Genomic DNA, 23,527 nt, shown 5'->3' with positions numbered 1-23,527 from the left:
GCCCCTCATTTAGAAACATTAGGAGTGAGCTTGGTGGGTGATGAAATCTCAGGCTCTGGGTTCCCATTCTGGTAAGGATTCTCACAAACCTGGATTTAGATTTCAACTCTGCCATGTTAGAACTGTGGCCTCTGGCAGCTTATCAGCCTCCCTAAACCTTAGTTTCTTCTTAAAGTGATTATAGGGTTGTCATGAGGACTTAATGAGATAACATGTGTAAAGTATAGTGTCACAGGAAGCACATAACAACAGCTAGCTCTCCATTTATATTGTCTCCAATATAACAACAGTAATATTCCTATAGTGGGCAAGATATTTCATATTGCATTCAGTCTAATAGCAGAAAATGTGTCTGGTCATCTAAACAAATGTAATTATTTTAGTAATTTTAGGCTTAAACTCATTCTAATAATCCCTCCCCTCCTTCTCCCTGGGTTGGCATCTATGTTAGCAGAGGGGTTATGCAGCATTACAGCACCGGGTGGGGGTGATGATCTATTTTGTGCTGGCAACCAGAGGGATATGTGGCCCCATCTGGTCTACATTTACATGGCCCGACCTGGCTGTCTCCTTTATCAGGAACACTTAGAAGAATTAGTTCTTTCTTCACCTGTGCTCTTTGCATGTGTTTCTTCCCTCTCTCCACAGTGTCCAGCATGCTACTTGGGAACACAGAGGACATACGGGAGTCCTCCTCCACTTTCTGATTCTGCAGGAAACTTGAGCCTGTTAGTAGGGCCTACTCAATCCTGATGCACCATCCAGCTATTTCCATTGTGCTTTCCCCATGCCACTGTGTGACAGGCCTCATCTGTAAACTGACACTTAGCAGAGCTCCAGAAAGAAAGGAGGAACACTGTTTCCTTTTAGTCCTGTATCCACAACTCATTGAGATGAGAGTTCTGTTGTCCTTCCCTCAGAGGTGGCCAAACATAGGCGCATAATCACAGCTTACTCAATTTTTCCCCCAATGATTTTCTTCCTTCCTCCCTCTCAAATACAGGTTATACCCTTGGGGGATGGGAGGGGTAGTACAGAAAATTCTCTCTTGGTAAGCCTTCTTCCCCAATCTATTTTTCTCCTAGGCTTTAGCTTTTTCAAACTTGGAAACTAAAAATTTGATGTCTTTGTTCTCTGCATCCTTTATGTCCAGGAGACTGTATATTCCTGTTTTCCCAGTACACCTCAGGTCCTTGTATAATTATTAATAGAACCCATTTTCACTTTTAAAAGTGTCCTGGTTTGGATGATACATAATATAGCTACCCTGTTTAGAGCATCCCCTGACTAGGGAACAGCTTCAGCTTCCTTAGTGACAGACCCTGGTTCACTGGGAGAAATAAAGAGGGGTGGGAGTGGGGGACAAAGAACCACATTTCTGAAAAAAATTTCCAATGGGCTGCCACCTAGCTGGGGAGTGCAACATCAATTTCAAAACTGGGCTCTCCTGGCTATGCCACCAGTGCAGTTAGGCACCATTGTATACAGTCACCAAAATGTAGACAACCCTTAAAATCAGGCTTTCTGATGCTGTCTAGTGTCCTCTTCGGCCATGACATCAAATTCCTCTCCTTTTGTGTGATCAGCAGCCGGGTGTCTGACAAGTCCCCTTCCTTGTGGGTTTGTTCTTGTTCTTCACAGGGCTTTTTGTTTGGCAAAGCAGGAGAGATCCTGACCAAGCGGCTACGATACATGGTTTTCAGATCCATGCTGAGACAGGTATGTTTACTGATGTGCAGAACTCCCCACTTGGGCCCCATGGACTCTGGCAGTGGGGGTATCGTCTGGTTATTTGGAGCACCTCCTGCATTGCTCTTCCCTAGATCTCTTCTCACAGATGCAGACAAACCACTGCCCAGATGCAGGCTCAGAGGTCCTGCTGTCACCCTGTCTCTGTGTGTGCTTTGTCTCAGCAGCCATAGGCAGAGTAGGCAGAGAGATATTCAATACCCCTCATCTCTTTCTTTCTTTCCTTCTTTACCTTGGGAAACCCAGGATACTTGTGTTTCTTCCTACCAAGTGACACTCTTTTTACCCTTTTTTCCTGCAAATCAAAATTTATCCCCATGGCCCATTTCCTCATTGCCCAGTTTCTTTGCTGGGGCTAGACCGGTTTACTAATTCAAGCTGCAGTGTCACTAGCTGATAAAGGCTGAATTTAATGCCTCTTGCATTTTGTACTTTCAAAACCCCTGGGGGAAAAGGAGAGAGGAGATTCTGGGAATGTAACCCTAAGCAGTCCAGTTCAAACAATCATGGAAATTTTGTATATGACTTTTCATTTTAAAAACACTGATCACTTCCCAGTGAGTAAAATGATGCTTCAGAGGACACCGCAGAAATACCAGGGTTACTCAAACCTTGCCTGAGAAGCATCAGTTTGCTGCGTTAGGATATCCAGATGACATTTTCATTTTCCCAGCTGTCTTTTGTTTCTCAGTCCTCTCCTGCTCCTCCCACTGCCACTTAAAAAGAAGACATAGTTATGAGAATTGCTAGCTAGTGACTGAAAGAGTCAGAACTGAATCTATGAGTGAGAGAGCACTCCTTGATGGAGGCTCCTGTCCTAGAACTCTCAGTCAAACCATATTAATAGCTGAGATTCTACTTAGGCTTGAGGCTGACCTTGGTCTAGGGCCAAATGCCCCATTATCCCACCAGCACTCAGGCCAACTCCTAGGTCCATTACACTTTGGAAGCTGAGCTGATGGTTTGTGTAATGCTCTCTCCATAAATTATTAAGTCCAGCTAGCATATATTAAGTGTCATCTGCTTACAAGATATAATACTATGAACTATAAGTCATTCAAATCTGAATGGACCCTGTCTTCAAGAAAGTTACATTCCAGTGGAGGAGGTACTTAGAGGCTTAACAGTTTTAAAAAGCAAATTTGACACATGCTATAATAAGTTATAATGCTGTTTTTTTCTTAAAGATTTTTTGGGGAAAATGATAGATACTGCTTTAATGCAAATCACCAGTTCAGATAACTTCTTAGGACCATAGTTATTTTTCTAATAGAAATAAATTTATACTTCAAACTGACTATCTTTTCAGTATTTGTGTATTTAAAAATATAAATGGTTTTATAAAGAAAATTTTGTTTTATGTTGAATGTGAAATTTTAATTTAGCTTTCTTTTGTTGTTGTTTATTAACCCAATTTACATATTCTTTCCTGAACTATAGTTACTTGTTTATTTAACGTCTATATTTTGATGTCTAATAAACATTTAGTACTTAACATTTCCAAAATTAAACTTTAAACTCTCCCCTCCCACAGGGTTCATTCCTTACCTAGACTTCCCCCATATTAGTAACGGCAGCTCCATTCTGTCAGTTGTTCAGGCTAAAAACCTGAGTCATCCTTGACTCCTTTCTATCTGTTTAGTGTTACAAAAGCCTCCTAACTGCTCTCATTGCTTCCATCTTTATCTCAATCTAGTAGGTTCACTTCCCAAAAGCGAGATTCATTTTTCTAAAATATAAGTCAAATTATAGCCCTCTGCCCAAAACCTGCTGAAAGTTACCCATATCTTTCAGGGTAAAATCTGAAATTTTTACAGTGGCTGTAAGTTCACACATGGTGTGACCCCCACGACCCCTTTAGATGAACAGATCGAATGTGCCTTTGCCTTTGCACATGCGATTTCTTCCTTCTCTCAGCTATTCTCATCCTTCTCTTTGTTCAGGTCTCTGCCCAAATATCACTTTAGAGAGGCCTTCTCTGTCCCTTCCATAGTCTACAAAATACCACCTTTCTTCACTTTTCCTTCTTACCCTACTCTATTTTTCTTCATAGCATTTATTACTATCTGGCATGGTAAGTATTTATCTGTGGCTTCCATCTCAAGGCTCTAGGCCTCATGAAGGCAGCAACTTTGTCCTTTTTGTTCATTGCTATATAGATTGAACACTTAGAAGTCAAATTTGGAACAAAATAGGCACTCACAAAAATTTTTTGACAAATGAAGTGATTTATGCGTTTGCCTAATAAGTCCCTTCCTTGTCCATTCAGTGTCAAATCCTGAGTGCTAAATGCAAGGGATGTAAACGATAAATAAAACTGACCCCGTCATTGTCTTCAGAGCTAAGAGTCTCATAAATAAGGCTTTACAATAATCAAATCATTTTCCATGCCACAGGATGTGAGCTGGTTTGATAACCCTAAAAACACCACTGGAGCATTGACGACCAGGCTTGCCAATGACGCTGCTCAAGTGAAAGGGGTACGTGCCTCCTTTCTGTTGGTGTTTGTCTTAATTGGCCATTTTGAATCTTAGCATGAAACTGATTTTCTCATTATATATGTTAGTTCTCATCATCTTTAAGAAAACGTTAAATAAACATTTAACCTACACAATATATCATATGCCTTAGAGCCGATTGTTAACTATTTGAACATCGTATACTGTTTAATATGTGGATAACTCACAGGCTTTCTTTTATTTGTCATCTTGTCCATGCAATTAACAAAATACATATGGAAAGGTATTTAGAAAAGAATCAGTGTGTTTTAATGTTCAGTTAATCAACAGAAAATTTTAATTGCCTCCAACAAAAAGAACGTGTGTCATTGCCGTAAGCAAGTTTAAGGTCATTAGAGTTCAGAAAGGAGGAAAGAAAACCTCAAAAAAAGATGGAAAGAAATGAATGAAAAGCACATTAAAAATTTAAAGCAAGGGTAAAAGAAATAACATTATCAGACTACAAAGCTTACATTTTGCCACAAAATTTATATAAATCCCTTTAATTGATATAATTAGACACCGTTGAACCAGGACATATCAATTTATGGATGAAGTGAAAATTTCTTCTACAACTACAACTGTTTATAGCAAAAATCCACAAGATGATGTCAAATTTGAAAAAACAAAAACAAAAACATGTAATCCCTGCCATCTTTCTCACCCTTGAACCTTATCAATCTTTGGTTCTTAATCTTTCTATAAGGTGATATCTGTAACATTTCTTCTACTAATGTATGGATCTTCTGCAGGAATAAATTAGGTTCTGAATATAGAAGCACACAGAGACTTGTAAAATTGCAATATAAATCTTAGGAATTGTTTTAATACAGATTTGTTTGCTGAAAGCAAACATGTCAACAAAAATTGAGGTTTAGACCAAGTTGTATAGAACCTAACAGAACCGAATGTGCATTGCTTGAAATAACTTTGAACTTCCAAAAACAGACAACAACCCTGACCTTATGGAGTCTGCATGGCATGTCAGATCACCCTAAGAGCTATGGGAAAAAATGGCAGTAGGATATGGGGATAGGAGCTGGCTAGTTATCAGGGAAAGAGGGCCTCAATGATATGTTGATGTATGCAAGAGGCCTGAAGGGAAGGTGCAAGCCCCGCAGATGTCTAGAAAAATATTCTAAACAGAAGGATCAGCAAGTATGAAGGCCCTGAGGATGGACCCTAAAACAGAAGCAGGATAGTGTGGCTAGAGTAAAATGAGTGAAAGGAAGAGTCATGAGAGTTGAAGTTCGCATTATATCTGGAATTAGATGGGCAACCATTGTAGGGTTATGAATGCAGGGGTGAGGTGACATGATCTTAAATTTTTAAAGGCTGTTATGTGAATAGGCTGAAGGGGGCAAGGGTGGAGCCAGGGAGTCTGGTGCAGTAATCCAGGGTAAGGATGGTAGTGTTTTTAGACTAGGATGTTCATAGTGAAGGTGATAAAAAATAATCATATTCTGGATATATTTTGAAGGTACAGCCAACAGAATATGTTGGTTGGTTGGATGTAGGATATAAGAAAAAGAAGATTTAAGAATGACCTTAAAATTTTTGACTTGCACAACTGAAAAAAAATGGAGTTGCTTTTTTAGTAAAACTGTGAAGGCTATTAGAGAGCAATTTTAAGGGGGGAGAATCAAGAGTTCTATTTGGAACATGGTGAGTTTGAGATGCCCACTTTAGATCTCCAAGTGGAGTCAAGAAGGCAGGTGGAGTTGCAAGTCTTGAATTTGACAGAGAAGTCTGATCTGGAAATAGACATTCCAGGACTTTTCAGTGCATGAGTGGCTTTTAAAGCTGTGAGACTAGAGGTAGCCAAGGAAGCATGTATAACTAAAGAAGATGGCAAAGTATGGGTCCTGAGCTCAGGGCTATGCAGATGAACCAGCAAAGAAGAGCGAGAAGAAATAGCCAGTGAGGGAGAAGAGCAGTGTCCCAGAAACAAAATGAAGAAAGCATTTTAAGGAAGGAGCAGTCTAGGATATCAAATACTACTGATAAACTTGCAAGACCCAAACATTCCACAATGCTGTAGTCATGTGGAGGTGTTTATGGTTCTAATATAAACTGTTTAATGTAAACTGTTTCAGAGGTGGGGTGGGAACAAAGCCTGATGGGAGCTGGTTCAGGAGAAAAGTGAAAAGAGCAATAGAACACATTTGGAAAAACTGTTCAAGGACTTTCTGGTAAAGGAGGCAGGAAAATGGATGGTAGGAGGATGTAAGTAGTTTCTATATTATTTTTTAGTTAAATTGACATGAGAAACAATCAACGAGCTTGGGGTAAATCTATTTTGCTAGTTTCCTGGAAGAGCTGTTTTGGAGGCTAGTGATCACTGTAAACAAATTGTGATCTTTACATTTTCTAGATCCTATACTCCCTAGCTGAACTTAGCTACCGTAACTTTAGTATGCCTTTCACAGAGACCTCAGTGTATGTATTCATGTGCTTTCACAGACCCACATCCCATAGCCCACTTGGTATTGAGAGCACAGTCCTGGAGGAAACATTGACTTATGATGTTGGAGCTAAACACTCAGCAGATGCAATCTGGGCATTCTGTTCTGGCCGTCCTTCCCTCTTAAATTCCTCTGCGGTGATGACCTGCTTTAGGCCACAGCGCTTTCCTATATTTGTTAAATTGGTAGTCAATCCTTTCCCCCCACAGTGTGGTTTATGAGGCCCTTGTCTTCACATACTCTGCTAGTCTCTAATTGCCTGCTGGTGTCAACTGTCTGCTTTTCATTTGTTTCCTAGAACGCATCTCAAACTTGCATTTTAATGGCCCCACTCATATGGGCCACCTGCACACTCAGTGTAGCCATTCTGAGTCTGAACTGTTTTCTAGAATTCAAAATGGTGGCTAAAAAAGAAAGATCAGGAAAGAGGAAGCAAGCAGATTGGTGAGTGCTATCTGAGCTAGGAAGGCCCAGTACAATTGTTACCACAAATCAGTTAAGAGAAAATAGTTGCATCCACTTTATGCCACTAACTGAACTGTTTGTGATGGACGATTTGCATGTATGTATATATATAAATATATACACATGCATTTACATATATACATATGTGTGTATATATGTATGTATGTATATACACACACACACACACACACATAAGTATGTGTGTATCTTTATTCCACAATGGGAAATAGTGTCATTAATTTTTTTATATATAAGAATATCTGAGGCAAGCAGTGTTATCTCAAATCATTGCCAAGGCAGGGCTAACCCAAGTTTGTCTGTATATAATTAATGATAATGTTTATCTAGGTTAAATTTTTTTCATATTTAACTTTATCATCGGTGAAACATTTTCTCAGATGTATTTTTGAGTAAGTAGCCTAATTCTGCTAAACATAAATCAGAAAAAAAATTTCTCAATGAAACAGTGGGCTTTTAAATTTTATTTATTTTGGTATTAGGACTAGCATTCTGTAGAGAAAAAAAGCAAAGGAGAGCCATATAGAAATCAAAAGCAAATATTTATTTTTAAAAATTTTTTTTTTTTTTCTGAGAGGAAATAGTTGAGGGAAAGATGAAGTTAAATGATCCTAATTTCATACGGAGGTTCAGGAAATATGCTTGTCTTTTCAGTAAGCACAACTGTTTTTAAATTAGATTTCAAGTGGTATGGTGGTGTTTTGAGGAGGAAATAAATAGCAGGAGAGGGAGAAACAGAAGGGCAGGGAGAAAAATGAGTAGGAGAGTGAGATACAAATACTTGTAAGTACAGTGGGATGGAGAGGTTGTAAGGGGAGTCAGTGGATTTCAAGTGTGTTAGCCTTACCTTGCTTCACATTTGGCTATGGTGTTTGGAGTGTTACCTCCAAACTGGGCCCTAGTTTTTGAAATAAAAATTACTTGGCTTCATTACTAATCCATGTGTTCCCATTCATTGTTAACCAATGCAATGCCACCTGAAGTGCTAACTTTAATTAAGCCAAGGGGCCTAATCTACCCCTAGCTGAAGATTCTAGATCTTTTAGCTCATCTTCATGTACATTTAAGAAGAATTTGTCGCTTTTGAGCTTCTTTACTTATTTCTTTGGCCTTGACTGCCATCTAAAGCTGAATAGTTATATGTCTGAAAGGATAACTCATCTGGTCTGAACTTGGGGAGAGTTCTGAGTACTTCTCTAAATCGGTTGCTGTGGGGAGTGAGTTCTGAGGAGGACGTGTAGATAGTAAGAACAGGAGCAATCTACATTGTCCTTGTGCTGCAGACTCTCTCCACGTTGTACACTTTGACTTTCAAATTGAAAATGTGCAAATACAGAGAGCTGACTTTGAAGGCCACTCCACTCTGACTTACGGCAAACTTAGCTAAGCACCCCTTTACTATAAGCTCAATGACTGCATCAAATAAAAATAAATGCTCTGTTATTTATGCTATTTCTTGCAGCCTTGGTGCAGTTAGTTCCCTGGTTAGTTCCCTTTTCCCCTAATTACTGATCTACTGTTTGTATTATGTAAGTGTCGAATGATTTTAGATGCTTAATATTGGGATGAGGGGTGTTGTAAAGGATTGTGTCCTCAAATTCAGGGCTGAGACAGCCTTTAGTTATTAATCAATGTACCTGTTCATATCACAGATTAGGAGAAATTTGTCCAAAGTCACAGATATGGCAGTGACCATCCTAGACTATACTCTACCATAATCTTTACCTGAGACCAGTCCCACTCAGGCAGAGGAAATTCTGGGAGTGGAAAAGAACATAGGCTCTTTCCAGACAAAGCAGATATGGGGACCAGAGCAGGCATTTGGAATGGCTTGAGTCCACAGAGTGTTTCAGGGTAGAGGGAGAAAGATATATAGTGGTGGACTAAACTGACTGTAGTTTGGCTTCTGGTTTTAGAGTTGGAAGTCACTGTATGCTACTGACAGTCAGGTTTCAGGCTGCATCTTGCATTCAAACTGAAGGATCTAATGCCTGCTTAATATGCTAAATTAATTTCCATAGCTTTCAGCTTTTTATACTTTTTCCAAATCAAATTCTGATTAGATTAACACAGTCAGTATCTCAAATAGGCCAGTGTACATTTGAATATCCTCCATGAGAAATATTAAGCTCAAATTATAAGTAGCTCTGCATCTAACATCAGAAATTTCCAACATTCCCAGTTTAATGTAATTGTCAGACTGTTTTATCTTGCTAATCTACAGAGCTCACTTTAGTGATCACAGTTTGTTTAATGAAAATTTTCTTGATTTTAAAAAATCTGAAGACATAGAAAAATGCAGCTGAACTCTACATTATTGACCTACTTTCAGAATTTATTCTGGTCATGAAAATCTTCATTTTACAAACCAAATAAACTTATGAGTAAACTTTTATTTTTTACTTCCTAACTGAGAAGATAATAGGTTTTCATGAGGCTGATTGTCATATTCCTCAATAAAATGTAAGGATAGATTTTATAGATAATGTAAGTGTCCCTCTAATTCGTTTTGTTTGTTTTGCAGGCTATAGGTTCCAGGCTCGCTGTAATTACCCAGAATATAGCAAATCTTGGGACAGGCATTATTATATCCTTAATCTATGGTTGGCAGTTGACGCTTTTACTCTTAGGAATTGTACCCATCATTGCAATAGCAGGAGTTGTTGAGATGAAAATGTTGTCTGGACAAGCGCTAAAAGATAAGAAAGAACTAGAAGGTGCGGGGAAGGTGAGTCGAACTAAGTGTAATTGCTTACCTAAGTAAAATGTTCCAGTCAATCTTGTTCTAATGCTGTTACTCACTACTGCTCAAAGCAGTCTTACAACTCAATACCCCCCAAAAAAACAATTTGATCAAAACAATGGGCAAAGGACATGAAAAGACATTTCTCCAAAGAAGATATACAGATGGCCAGTAGACATGAAAAGATGCTCATCATCACTAATCATCAGGGAAATGCAAATTAAAACCACAATGAGATTACACCTCACATCTGTCAGAATTGTAATCATCAATAAATCTACAAACTACAAGTGTTAGTGAGGATATGGAGAAAAGGGAACTTTTGTGGACTGTTGGTGGCCTGTAAATTGGCACAGCCACTATGGAAAACAGTATGAAGGCTCCTCAAAAAATTAAAAATAGAACTAACCTATGACTCAACGATTCTACTTCTGGGAATTTATTCAAAGAAATCGAAAACACTAATTCAAAATGATATATGCACCTCTGTGTTCATTTCAGCATTATTTACAATAGCCAAGTTATAGAAGCAACCTAAGTGTCCATTGACAGATGAATGGATAAAGAAGTGGTACATCAATTCAGTAGAATAGTATTAATCCATAAAAAAAAAAAAAAAGAAATGAACTCTTGCCATTTAAGATAGTATGGATGGACTGAGAGGGTACTATGCTAAGTGAAATAAGACAAAGAAAGATAAATACACATGATTTCACTTACATGCGGAATCTAAATAAACAAAATAAATGAATAAACGAAACAGAAATAAACTCATAAACACAGAGAACAAATTGATGGTTGCCAGATGGGAGGGGGTTGGGGTTATAGATGAAAAAGGTGAAGAGATTAAGAAATACAAATTGCCAGTTATAAAAATAGTCATGGTGATGTAAAGTACAGCACAGGGATCATAGTCAATAATATTGTAATAACTACATATAATGTCAGATGGGTACTAGACTTATCAGGGGGATCACTTTAAAAGTTATATAAGTGTCTAATCACTATGCTTACACCTGAAACTAATATATGCCAATTGTAATTGAAAAATTTTTTTAATTAAAAAAAATTTGAATGATAGAAACTTTCTAGAAAACAAATTGATAATATGAGCCATATTCCTTAAAACCCTTTGACCTAGGAATTTCACTTTTAAGAACTTCTCCTAGAAAATAATTCAATACGGACAAATGTTTATATACAAGGATGATTATCACAACATTATTTTTAATAATAAAAGAATGGAAAATCTGTTCAATAATAAAGGAATGCTTACTTGTCTGAGATATTAAGTGACCCATTAAATATCCCATTATTCATGTATATTTAATGACCTTGGAAAGTGCTTTGATATTTGTTAAGGTAAAAAATAATGATATAAGGCCAAATATAGAATCTGGACCCAATTTTGTTAAAAATGTATATGCTTAGGGAAAAAATGGAAGCTAATATGTAAAATATACCAATATGTATCTTTTTATTACCTTCTTTACCCTTCGGTATTTTCCAATTATTCCTCTATCATGACTACTAATTATAAAGAGAAAAATACAAACATTACATTTAAAATATATAAAATTACTATGAACTTAAAATATAACCACCATAGAAGAAGGAGCACGACAGTAGATGTAAAATACTGAGTTCTCAGGTTAATTTTGCCACTATAAAGCTATATGGCTTTAGGTAAATGCTTTTATCTGTTTAAGCCTTACCTTCTCTTTCTGTAAAGAGGAGAACGATTTATCCAATCTTTCTTCCAGATCTAAAAAGTGATTTAATAAATTTCTTAGTATCCTCTTCCATAGGGAAGAAACTTACAGGTCATAATAAGTTAATAAAATTGATTTTGTTATTACATATTATTTACTTCTTTTATAGAATTCGAACTAATGGCCACCATTTGTCTTTGTGCCTCTTAGTGACTGGGTGTTTCTGTTACAGATTGCTACCGAAACAATTGAAAACTTCCGAACTGTTGTTTCTTTGACTCAGGAGGAGAAGTTTGAAAATATGTATGCACAGAGTTTGCAGGTACCATACAGGTAATAACCACTGAGGCGTAGGAGAAGAGTGTGGGAGTTTGTCAATCACCAGATTTGTTTTCAGGAGGATTGCTCTGGCTGGAAGGTAGGGAACCAGTGGAGAAACTATTAAAGGGAACCATTCGGAAAGTACTTGTAATTATCTAGGAAAGAAATCACAAGGCCCTGACCTAAGGCAGGGGCATCTCTGTGGTAGAACCAGTAAGAGCAGGTGACTTGGGGGGGAGGGGAGGGTGAGAAGATATTGAGAATGTCTCTCTGTTGCCAAGTTTGGATAATGACCTTATTAGGTATCTGTGGGAGCCAAGGGAGCGGTGCTTCTTGAAGTATGCCTTTCCTTCCCCTCTTTACTTTTCTCCAGGGGAGGCCTTCTCTTCTTCCATTAATGAATTCATCCAGTGAGAGCTCTAAGAAGTGATCTGAATATAAGGAAGCCCCTCACCCCAAAAGAAGAGACTTTTTTTCTGAAAACAATTTCATTCAAAATCCCAAAATATGAATTAGATTTAAGCAGAGGCAATCTAGTTGCAATGGGAGGAGGAGGCCCAAGGGCTGCCCGCCTGTCATTCTGCTCTTACCTTCACGTCACCCACACCCGTGTGGTTCAGGAAATCCACAAATGTTAACCACTTTGTGAAACCTTCTCTAACTCCCCCAGAGAGTTAAGTTCTCCCTCTTTCTCCTCATAGCATGTTATTTATAAGGTTCCTGCATTGCATAAATTATAATTTACTGTGACTCCTGGATACCCAAGGCCAAGACATGCTTGATTCCTCTGTGTTGCCCAGCATGCTCGCTGTAGCTTGTTGATGTTACATAAATGTGTATGAATCTTTACTGTAGAGTATATAAGTGTTATATGTCCAAGAGTGAGGGCAAAGGGGGAGGGACTTCCATTTGTTAATCCCTAATAGGCTTTTCATATTTTTTTTGGCTTATTTTAACTTTACTTCAATACTTTGAAGTGTGGATAATTTAAAGATGAAGACACCAAGACTCAGAGATTAGGCAGTTTCCTAAATTCTCACAAGTGGTAAAGTGAAGACCAAAGTTAGTTTTTTGGAAACTAAGCCCACTTTTGTCTGCTATGCTTCCATGCCCCACCAGCAACCTATCAAAGGTTACATTTTAAGTCTTGAGAAATGAAAGTCAAGTAAGTTTCGAAATGTCTTCTTTTCAGAAACTCTTTGAGGAAAGCACACATCTTTGGCATCACATTTTCCATCACACAGGCAATGATGTATTTTTCCTATGCTGCCTGTTTTCGGTTTGGTGCCTACTTGGTGGCAAATGGGCTCATGGAATTTGAGGATGTTCTGTTGTAAGTATTGGATTAATATTTACAATTAAACTTTATAAAAATAATTGAGGTGAACTTGCTTCATTCTTGGATGGAAAACCTTTACTGTGACGCTTCAGGAAGAGATTTCATATTCGAAAGATGGCATTTTGCCTCTGCGTCTCCCTGTGTTTCATTTGGGGAAATCAGTGACTCCTTCTCTCCCCACTTCTGACTCACACATTTGACCTTTCTGGATCTTTGGCTAGATGGGGTGGTGATTAATTAGGGGATTTACAAATGTCCGTGGCATTTTAGAAGAAGCCTAACCCTGAACAATGCATCTGGCTCCTTCAGGACTCTGAACAAGGCAGCTAACGAATGGTGTGGAGAACTGAGTTTTGGAAGCCCTGGCAGATTCTAGAATAAATTTGTTTTCTTCAATAAAAGAGGAGCAATTAGATGGTAAAAGCTGGAGAATTTCAGAAATGACAAAGGAATGCTAGATTGCAATATCTGCTAAATCACTATTAATACAGAAAATTGTACCTTGGTCAGGGGGAGACAGGCCTCAACTTTATTATACTTCTAAAGTATTCAAATATGCAGTTTGGTACTAAAAAGTATGTGTAATTTTTCTAAGCATCTGGATTTGGTAATGGGTGAGATTCTGCCCTTTGATAGCGTGCTGTAATTAGGAGTAATAGTTTTACATTTAAACCAGAATCATCTCAACCCGGCAACACCATGTATTAGTATATTTCCATTCTATTTAGACATGGACATGTACATGCATTATAGCTTGCTCAGGATGGCCCCAACAGAAGGTTTAAAATTTCCACTTAATATCTCCATCTGACAAATGATATACAAGTGCTATTTATGACCATGACCAGAAGATCAAAACCAGGCATCATTGGCATTGGGGCTTTGATTAGATAATTATTTGATATATTGCTTTACTCCAAAGTAAGGCACTGAATTGATGTAAGTTGCTGACACTTGAGCATTTACAGTCATAAAATCAGTCTTCCAAGTAAAGGAAAGGGAAAACCTGTCTGATCAGAGAGCAAACCATTTTGAAGAGTCCATAGATCTAAAGAATAACAAGTCCAAGATTAACTATCTGTGTGATTTATTTAGAGCTATTTAAAAAAAAAAAAAAAAAAAAAAAAAAAAAAAAAAAAAAAAAGACGCCCTGTGCTGCATTAACACAGGCAGAAAGTCCGGAGAAGAGGAAGTAATGGACTCACAGTATTATTCTGGGAAGGTTCTCAAGTTTGATGTCGGTTTCAGGCTCGCTGTTAAAAAAAAAAAAAAAAGAAAAAAAAAAGGCATGTTGATGAATGTATCCAGAGGAAGGCCGCTGGAAGGTTGAGAGTGAAAGGAGTTAGTAGGGAAGCAAATTATCTGCATTGTGCCTACAATGTAGCAGGAATCCCAATCTAGCTTTCCTTTGTCATTTCCAAAATTCTCCAAATCTTACCATTTAACTGCTCTTCTTTTTCCCCCCACAATATTCCAATACTTGTTATATTAAAAGGTTATAGATTTTACTTCAATTCGAAGAACTTTTTAACAGTAGGTGTAATCAGCCTTGCTACTCCCTAAAACAGAGGATGGAAGCCACTTTAGAGAAATGCCCAGGCATAAACATTTTTGTCCATAAGTCCATGGGTCAGCTAGGTAGTTCTGCTGATCTTGGTTGGGCATCATGAATCTCAGCTGGGCTCACTTATGTATCTGCAGTGAGCTATGAGCTAGATGACTGGGACCCACACAGCTCTCCTCCATCTGTGCCTTGTTGCCCAGGAGGCTAGTTGGGCTTGTGGTAGTAGCAGAGTTTCGAGGAAGGGAGGGAGAGAGAGAGAGACAGGCAGACAGAGACAGAGAGATTGCCAAAGCATACAAGGTCCCCTGAGTCATAGGCTTGGAACTGACAACAATCACCTCCACCACATCCTGTTGACCAGAGAAAGTTACAAGGCCAACCCAAATTCAAAGGATAGGAAAAATAATTCCCAGTTTTTAAATGGAGGAGCTGCAAAGTCACATTGCAAAACAGTGAGGATACAGATATGAAAATGGGGCCATTTTACAGTCAGTTTGTTATACTTGCATAAACATAAAGAAAAGTGTTTATTTTATTTTTTAACTTCTCTTTTATAATTTGATGCAATGCTGTTTGGTTTATAGAAATGTCAGCTTTCAAGCACTGCAGTTATAATTCTTTGCACACATTTTCTCTTTGTTTTTTACAAGGGTATTCTCAGCTATTGTCTTTGGTGCCATGGCAGTGGGCCAAGTCAGTTCATTTGCTCCTGATTATGCCAAAGCCAAAATATCAGCAGCTCACATCATCACGATCATTGAAAAAGTCCCTCTGATCGACAGCTATAGCACAGAAGGCCTAAAGCTAGTGAGTTTGATGTTTTGATTAAATGATCTTCTCTTGACTGACAAATGAAAGTATTCTAAGAAGAAATTTAATAAAATCTGTGCTTTTTTAAATTTGCTGATGATAAAATAAAACTTTATAGATCACAGGTTCATTTTCATAAATGCTAATAGCATGTATTAACATCCAGTACTTTTATATGATAAAGTTACAGGGAGATAGGAATTCTGCCCACTTTATAAGCAAATCCTGTTAATCAGGTTTTATTATATGTAGATTATTCCCAGGGAACAGATTGAGTTATCACATTTGCATTGTATTAACAATACATGCTATAAAAACATTGACACTTTGAGATCTTGTTTATTAAATTCTAGCAGTTGTAAATGAGATCCAAGTATAAGTTCACTACCTTCTGACACCTGGTAGTAGAGGGGGTTGGCTTATACGATATGATTCCAGGATTATAGCAATCAAATTTATTGGTTTTGTTCTGATTTTAGAATGCATTGGAAGGAAATGTGACATTTAATGAAGTCATGTTCAACTATCCCACGCGGCCAGACATCCCAGTGCTTCAGGGACTGAACCTGCAGGTGAAGAAGGGCCAGACGCTGGCCCTGGTGGGCAGCAGTGGCTGTGGGAAGAGCACGGTGGTCCAGCTCCTCGAGCGGTTCTACGACCCCTTGGCTGGAACAGTGGTGAGCACATTGTCATATTCAGCTCATTTTAAATTTCTCATTATCTGTATGCCTGGATTTATTTATTTAAGTATTTATTGTAAACTGTGGTTTTTCAAACCTTTAAACAGCAGTCCCACTTAGTGTCTGACATCCTAGAAATGGTCTTTAAGCTGTGTCGTCTGCCCCAGTCAACATCTGCAGCCCCTCCCTCAGCACTGCCCCTCTCACCTGCTTTGTGAGCAGCCTTTTACCCACCCAGCTCCCTTCTCGTAATTAGATTTCAGCTTCCATGAGAAGATCCAGCAAAAATTTAAGTAGCCAGAAAGATAGAGGATAGACAAAATGGAAACCAAGGATAGGGAGTGTTTCCAGAAGAAAGTCATCAGCAATGACAAAGGCTACAGAGAGGTAGGGTAAGATGAAGACTGAAAAGACACGATAGTATCTGGTAATTAATGAGCTACTTCTGACATTTTCAGTGAACCATTCCCAGTGAAGAGGCAGTGGTAGAAACCAGTTTAGCATAGCTGAGGTATAGCTAGGAGGGAAAATTGAAACTGAATGTAGACTATCAAGAAGATCAAAGGTGAAGGAAGGGCAAATAAGAACAGCAGCTTGAATGGGGAGGCAGAGGCCAGGGAAAATGGTGAGGGTATCTTGAGCATTTTAATAGCCAAAGGTGAGGTAGAGGCATTGATGGAAAGAAGGCATTGAATCATTTTCTAAGGAAAAAAGTGAGATCAACAAGTTTGGGAAGTGGAAAAAGAATATAAAAGGATTCCCTTTTGTTTCCCTAACTAAAAGAATAAGTAAAGAGTCATGTTTATTCATTCAGCATTCAACAAATCTTAACTGAGTGCCTGTCAGCAACTGTCTTAAGTAATGGGGATAAGAGTCTTGAAGAGAGTAGTGAAATTTTAAGTGACTATAATGGAGACTAGAAAAAGAATTAAATTAGTAAGGAATAAAATTTATAGCAAGAAATTTTCATCACATAGGTATTTAATTATCTGTTGCACCTAGTGGTGATATTAAAAATATTTAACAACTGGGATGGCATGGGCATTGACCAACCAGACACTTGTTCCATGCGGTTAGATTGATGACCACCCATTGCATATGGGCCCTACTTGCATTAATAATTGACATAAAATAGAATTTTATTTTTTTACTTCCCCTCAGTATTCACAGTTACTCATGAATATGTTGTATTGTATTCAGACAGTTATGCCTTTACTCAGTCTATTTTTTCACAGCTACATAAGCTTTGTTCCTTATTTTTACCACTTTGTTTATTTTTTGTGTGTGTGTGAGTGAATTCTGATATCATGTTTCAGTTTTGTGGTTAAAGTTTGGACAAAGGACTCTAAGTGAAGACCTCACCTGCAAATAAAGCAATTAGAGAACTAAATGTTAGCTCTCAGACACTGATTATGGCTTTTAACAGAGATTTATTAAGCAACGTGTTAAATGTTGAACTCTAATGAGTTATAGGGTACCCTCAAAGACTTTTAACTGAAGAAATGTGGTATATACGTCCATGAGTTAGATTAAAGAATAAGATAAACTTGAGCTGGTTCTTGAGGGATAAGTAGAGCTGGTTGCATAGGGGAATAAGGGTGAGCATCAAGATGTCATTCGATGCAAAAGACAATGTGAGTTGTGGTTGATAAGTGATTTGTTCCCAATATCCATATAGGCAATTTTGGCTGAAACAGTGGATTTAATTAGAGTTATGTTTCTCAATTTTTTTTTATTATAACCCATTTAGGAAGGACAAAAAATTCTCATGGCCTCACTACTGTACTCATAGTCACTTTAGCGGAAGAAGTACTCAATAACAGTGTTCAGTAGAAAACAGTAATATAATAAACAGTAAGTAATTAAATAAGAAGAAAGTGAAGAAATTAATAATTATTGTATACATATAAAAACAAAAGAGGAGCATAATTAAAAACATGGACCATATCAATTATGATGCAGTGTAGGGAACAGAAACTGCTCCATGTATTTCAAGTAGATAAGTAAATAAGAAGGGGAATTAGGTGCTTACAAAATCATTGGAAGGGCTGAGGGCTGAAGGAGTGGAAGTATAAAATGAAAGAAAGTAAATGCTCCAGGACAGTTAAATCACAGCACTGCAGCTGGGATCCTGTGGCCAGGAAGTAGCATAAAATTATGCCAATGTCACAGCTGCTCTAAACTTGAAGACTTAAGACCAGACTGTGGCTTTTGGAAAAACTCCTATCTGCCATAACACATGTGTTAGCTTACCATGGCTGGTAAAGAGAATTGGCCTTTGCATTCCAGATTTTGCACAGGGCATCACACTGAAGAAACCTCAATTACTTCTAGAACCAGAAGAGAGTCTGGAAAATAATTTTCAGCCTTCCAGTTCCTTGATTTATGGAAAGGCAGACACAGAAGAATATGGAAATGAATGTTGAGTGCATAGGACAATAATTATCTTAAGACAACGCTGATAGTGCACTGAATACAAAGTGTCCTCATCTATTGTAGGAATACTATTACCTGCTCCTGTTTGCACTGAAACTTTGAAATACCGATTAGTGGTGCATAGCAGCCAGACTGAGTGGACTTGTTCCCAGTAAACACTAGTAAATGTGCCAAGTTTGTTTATGGATAGCAATTAGTAACCCTTAATAACTCAGTAGATTACTAGTAATTAGTTCTCATTACCATGTGAAAATAAGTCTTGGGATATGAGCATCATTTAATCATTAGAACAGAAGAAAAGACTTGACTCCGAGGTTGGGAAATCCTCACGACCATCAATAGGCCGTGAATTATACTTTGCGAAACATTGCCCCTAGTGGTGGTTCTCAAGTTGATGTCTATCAGAATAGCCTAGAGAGCTAATAAAGAACACAGCTACCCTGGCTTGATCAAGTAGGTTTCTGGCTTTTTAATTTTTTATAATTTTCCCAGACAATTCCAGTACCAGCCATAGTCTGAGAACCATTCAACTGATAAATTTGAAAGGTTTAAGTTAAATTATAGAAAGTCTTGAAAAACGAAGCTACAGAATTGTACAGAGAGGAGGTTCTAACTGCTGTGAAGCCTAAAGTTTAAATGATTTTAGGTACTTTACTTAAAAGAATACAAAATTATGAATAAAGAATTAGGTACAAAAGTGAATATTTGCTTAAAATGAAAAAAAATCACAACAAAACATTGAAAACTTAAAGATTCTGGTCCCTGTTCTCTTTAGGTAAGTTATCATAAATACTTATCTGGCAGAGCTTTCTGACTACAGCCTGGCTCCCTCCCATCTGGGATTTACCTGTTCAACTCCCAGTATTTACCCTTGAAGCTTGGGTTCATTAGTTTCACTGTCAAATTGCTTCTGGTTTAAGTCTTCCCCTGACCTTTTCAACTCTGGTCCATCCCATACACCACGTTTAGAGTCCTCTGTCCCTGTTTGGATACAGTTATAAGCTCGTTATCATTGTCTAAGAATTACTCAGTGGGTGCTTGGGTTAAGACAGGGGCATTACTCTTTTGAAGCAGGACAGAAAGCATCTTTCAATTTTGAGACTCCTGTGTTACCAAAACCTAACCTGTAGTGTGTAGTCCAATCATAGCTGCCCCAATTACTAACCGTGTGACCTTGCACAAGTTACTTATCTGCTCTTTCCTTGTCTATAAAACAGGGATTAAAATCACATCTCTCTCACAAGGGTTGCTGTGAAGATTAAACAAGAGAATGCATGAGACATGCTTATCACAGGACCTATAGTATAGTCAGTGGTCAATTTATCTGTAATTATTATCTCAGAGTAAATACATACAGCAGAATAATACATATTTAACATTTGTTTGTGCTAATGAAAGCAAGCAGTAGATTTATCAATCTAGAATAAAGATAGCTAATTATTTTAACTTGGCCTTACATTATTAGTACCAATGTGTTTATTTTCTTAATTAAGTTTTTATTTAGGTCAGTATTTTTTGAGCGATGCTCACTGATTTCCCAGAGTTCCTTGGTCTTCCCTCAGACTACCACCCAGACCTCAGCCAAAGAACCTCTGCATTGATCTGCTTTATATTTAGGCTTCTAAACATGTTTTCCCTAAAAAATAAGAATTCTTCAGCTAATACAGATTTTAAATAATCTGCAACTCCAATGTATCGTGTGGGGATGAGGAGGCCCAGGAGTGTTATTGTATTCATTGTGATGGAGAAGTTCATTAAAACTTGCTGGGATCATTCAAATTTGTCTGATTATATTAGTTAGACAGTGTCTGTTTTCCTCCCAGGGGCATAAGCCTGGAAAAAAACCAACATAACTACTTTTTCTTTCCTCAGATTTACATTTCTCAAGTACAGTGTTCCATTTAACAAGATCTGTTTCACCACATCATTGTGTGGTTTTTCCTGCCTTTCTTCACCCTCTCCACCTTCATTTCACACTGTAAGTAGGCCTGGAGATAGAAGCTTAAAACAGTCTCCATGGCAACTGGGCCTGGTACCAATAAGGTCATGGCAGTGTTTTCCATTCTCCTACCTGTAAGCTTCACATACAGTTGCCTTCTTGCAGCAAAGATTGTATCCTACCCCTGACCATCTGTCTCACACAGGCAACCAGCCAGGCACACAGGGTACAGTCAGTATGCAAGGCTCAGTATATACTCATCATCACTATGAGAAAAGCTTGAAGCTGAGTCATTCATGTCTTTTTTTTTTGATATGTCAATCTTTTTTAAAATTTAATTTAATTTTTTATTAAGTTTATTGTGGTGACATTGATTAATAAAATTATGTAGGTTTCAAGTGTACAATTCAATAATATATCATCTGTATATTGTACTGTGTATTCATTATCAATGTCATATTTCCTTCTTCCATCACTATATAAATATTGCACCCCTTTTACCCATACTTGCCTTCTCCCCTCCCCCTTTCCTTTTGGTAACCGCTAAACTGTTGTCTGTGTCTATAAGTATGTGTTTGTCTTGTTCATTTGTTGCTTTCAGTTTTATATACCACATGTGAGTGAAATCGTATGGTTCTCAACTTTATCTATTTGGCTTATTTTGCTTACCATGATAATCTCAAGACCCATCCATGTTGTCACAAAGGGCAGCATTTCATCTTTTCTTATGCCTGAGTAATGTTCCATTGTATATATGTGCCATATCTTCTTTATTCAATCATCTATCGAAGGACACTTCAGTTTCCATGTCTTGGCCACTGTGAATAGTGTTGCAATGAACACTGAGATGCAAATATCTTTATGGATAAATGTCTTCAAATTTTAGGGATAGATACCCAGATGAGGGATTTCTGGGTCATATGGTAACTGTATTCTTAATTTTTTGAAGAACCCCCATACCGTTTTCCATAGTGTCTATACAAAATTACGTTCCCACCAGCAGTGAATGAAGGGGTTCCTTTTCCCCCACAACCTCTTCATCACTTGTTACTTGTCTTATTGATAATATCCAAGCAAGTTGGGAGGGATGGGATCTCAGAGAATTACCTGGGCAGAGTGAACTGTGTTATCCAGGTTGATGAAGACTCAGATGTGGTGGCCCCCTGAGTCTGTGGGGCAGGACTGGGGAGGGCTCAACAAAAGAACAAAGGATACAGCCAGCACTTCTGTCTGGGAGAAAGTAGCCCCTCCAGCCCTTGCCCTGAAGCCAGACAACTCAGTTCCTTCCTGTATGTTCCCAGCAGTCCTCAAGCAGCTGCTTCAGCACTTGAGTTAAAACTAAGTGAGTCTATCACTGAGGAAGTCCATGCACAGGCCCTTTAAGAGAAACATCTGTGACTGCAGCCTTTTGTCTCACTTAGCCACAATCTCTGCTAGTTTCCACAACCAGGGTTGTGGGTACTTCTCTTCCTGGCACTGGATCCCTAGTCTGGGCAGCCCAGAGTGGAGCCAGGACCCCTTGCTCCTCCTGAGGAGACCTCTGCAGCCAAGATAACCCTCCCACTTCTCAACCACCACATGCAGTTGTAGAATTGGCCCATGAAGAGTCTCTGCCACTCCTACCAGTCTGGAGGATGCCTCTTCTGTATGTCCCCAGTTGTGGGACTTCTGTTCAGCCTGACCTCAGGTGACTCCCAATTATGATCATTCTGTAGTTTTGTTGTAATTTTGATGTGGTCGTGAGAGGAAGCCAGCACAACATCTGCCTTCTACACCATCACTCATGTCATCTTCAGAGAAGATGAACAGCTCTCACTAGAATGGCAGAATTCTCTTGCAAAGTAGATCTTTTGGGCAGACTTATCCACAACAGAGAATGCGGATTTTATCAGCAAGGCTGTATAAGGGACACCTCCCTGGGATTCTGCAGCATGATTCTAGGAGCCAAGTCACTAAAGAAAGGCCAATCTTTCCTGTCTACTCTTTTGACTCAATATCGTAGATGTCCATCCATCCTTTTATCTATCAGCCATCTATCCATCCACTGTATTTTCAAGTATAGCACACTCACAGAAATACAGATGAGTGCATACTCTGTGTCCAGCACTGTGCTTACAGGGGTCTATATGTGATCTCATTTAATTCTCAATTCTATGCATTTAGGAATTATCACAATTCCTGTTTTACTCATAAGGAAACTCTCAGAAAATTAAATCACTTTCCCAACATCAACAATTAAGATTATAGCAGCCAGCCTCCCATACTCATTTCTATTCCATTTAACTGCTATACCCCATTCCTCAAAAAACTGATCCTAACTAGCACAAGGCAGATCAGAAACCTGATCTGAAAAACCTATTATGTGGTCATGGCAGTTATCTATTTCGAATCTAATCTCAGCTTCTTTTCCTATGAAAAATTGATACATAAGGATAAGGATGCCAGGATATACCCCATAAATGCATTATGGCATTGTATTAGTTTCCCTTTGGCTGCTACAGCAAGTTACAAAAATTTAGTGGTATAAAACAACACAAATTTATTATCTTACAAATTCTGGAGGCCAGGTGTCCAAAATAGGTCTCACTGGGCTAAAATCAAGGTGGCAGCAGGGCTAGGTTTCTTCTGGAGGCTCTAAGGGAGAATCTGTCTTGTTACCTTTTCTGAGTCCTGGCCCCTGTCTCCATCTTCAAAGCCAGCAAAGACTTTTCAAGTCTTACTCCTATTGCACCGCTCTGATGCTCATTCTCCTACCTCCTTCCACAGTTAAGGACCATTATGGTTTCAT

At 38.3% G+C, this 23,527-nt stretch overlaps 1 protein-coding gene across 1 annotated transcript in view; it reads left to right on the top strand.

The window, feature by feature from the left end:
• ABCB1 (ATP binding cassette subfamily B member 1) overlaps positions 1–23,527 on the top strand; it is an 80,054-nt gene that overhangs the window by 51,896 nt on the left and 4,631 nt on the right. The window contains exons 19-25 of the mRNA XM_016148017.2: positions 1,642–1,719; positions 4,146–4,229; positions 9,720–9,923; positions 11,883–11,983; positions 13,164–13,304; positions 15,525–15,681; positions 16,164–16,361. Of these exons, the coding sequence (XP_016003503.2) occupies positions 1,642–1,719; positions 4,146–4,229; positions 9,720–9,923; positions 11,883–11,983; positions 13,164–13,304; positions 15,525–15,681; positions 16,164–16,361 (963 nt within the window). The remainder of the gene's footprint in view (positions 1–1,641; positions 1,720–4,145; positions 4,230–9,719; positions 9,924–11,882; positions 11,984–13,163; positions 13,305–15,524; positions 15,682–16,163; positions 16,362–23,527) is intronic.

This window comes from Rousettus aegyptiacus, unplaced genomic scaffold, assembly GCF_014176215.1.
Source record: "Rousettus aegyptiacus isolate mRouAeg1 unplaced genomic scaffold, mRouAeg1.p scaffold_m13_p_13, whole genome shotgun sequence".
NCBI classification, from domain to species: Eukaryota; Metazoa; Chordata; class Mammalia; order Chiroptera; family Pteropodidae; genus Rousettus; species Rousettus aegyptiacus.
The sequence above is the reverse complement of the archived record's forward strand: the minus strand, read 5'-3'. Positions and strand labels throughout refer to the sequence as shown.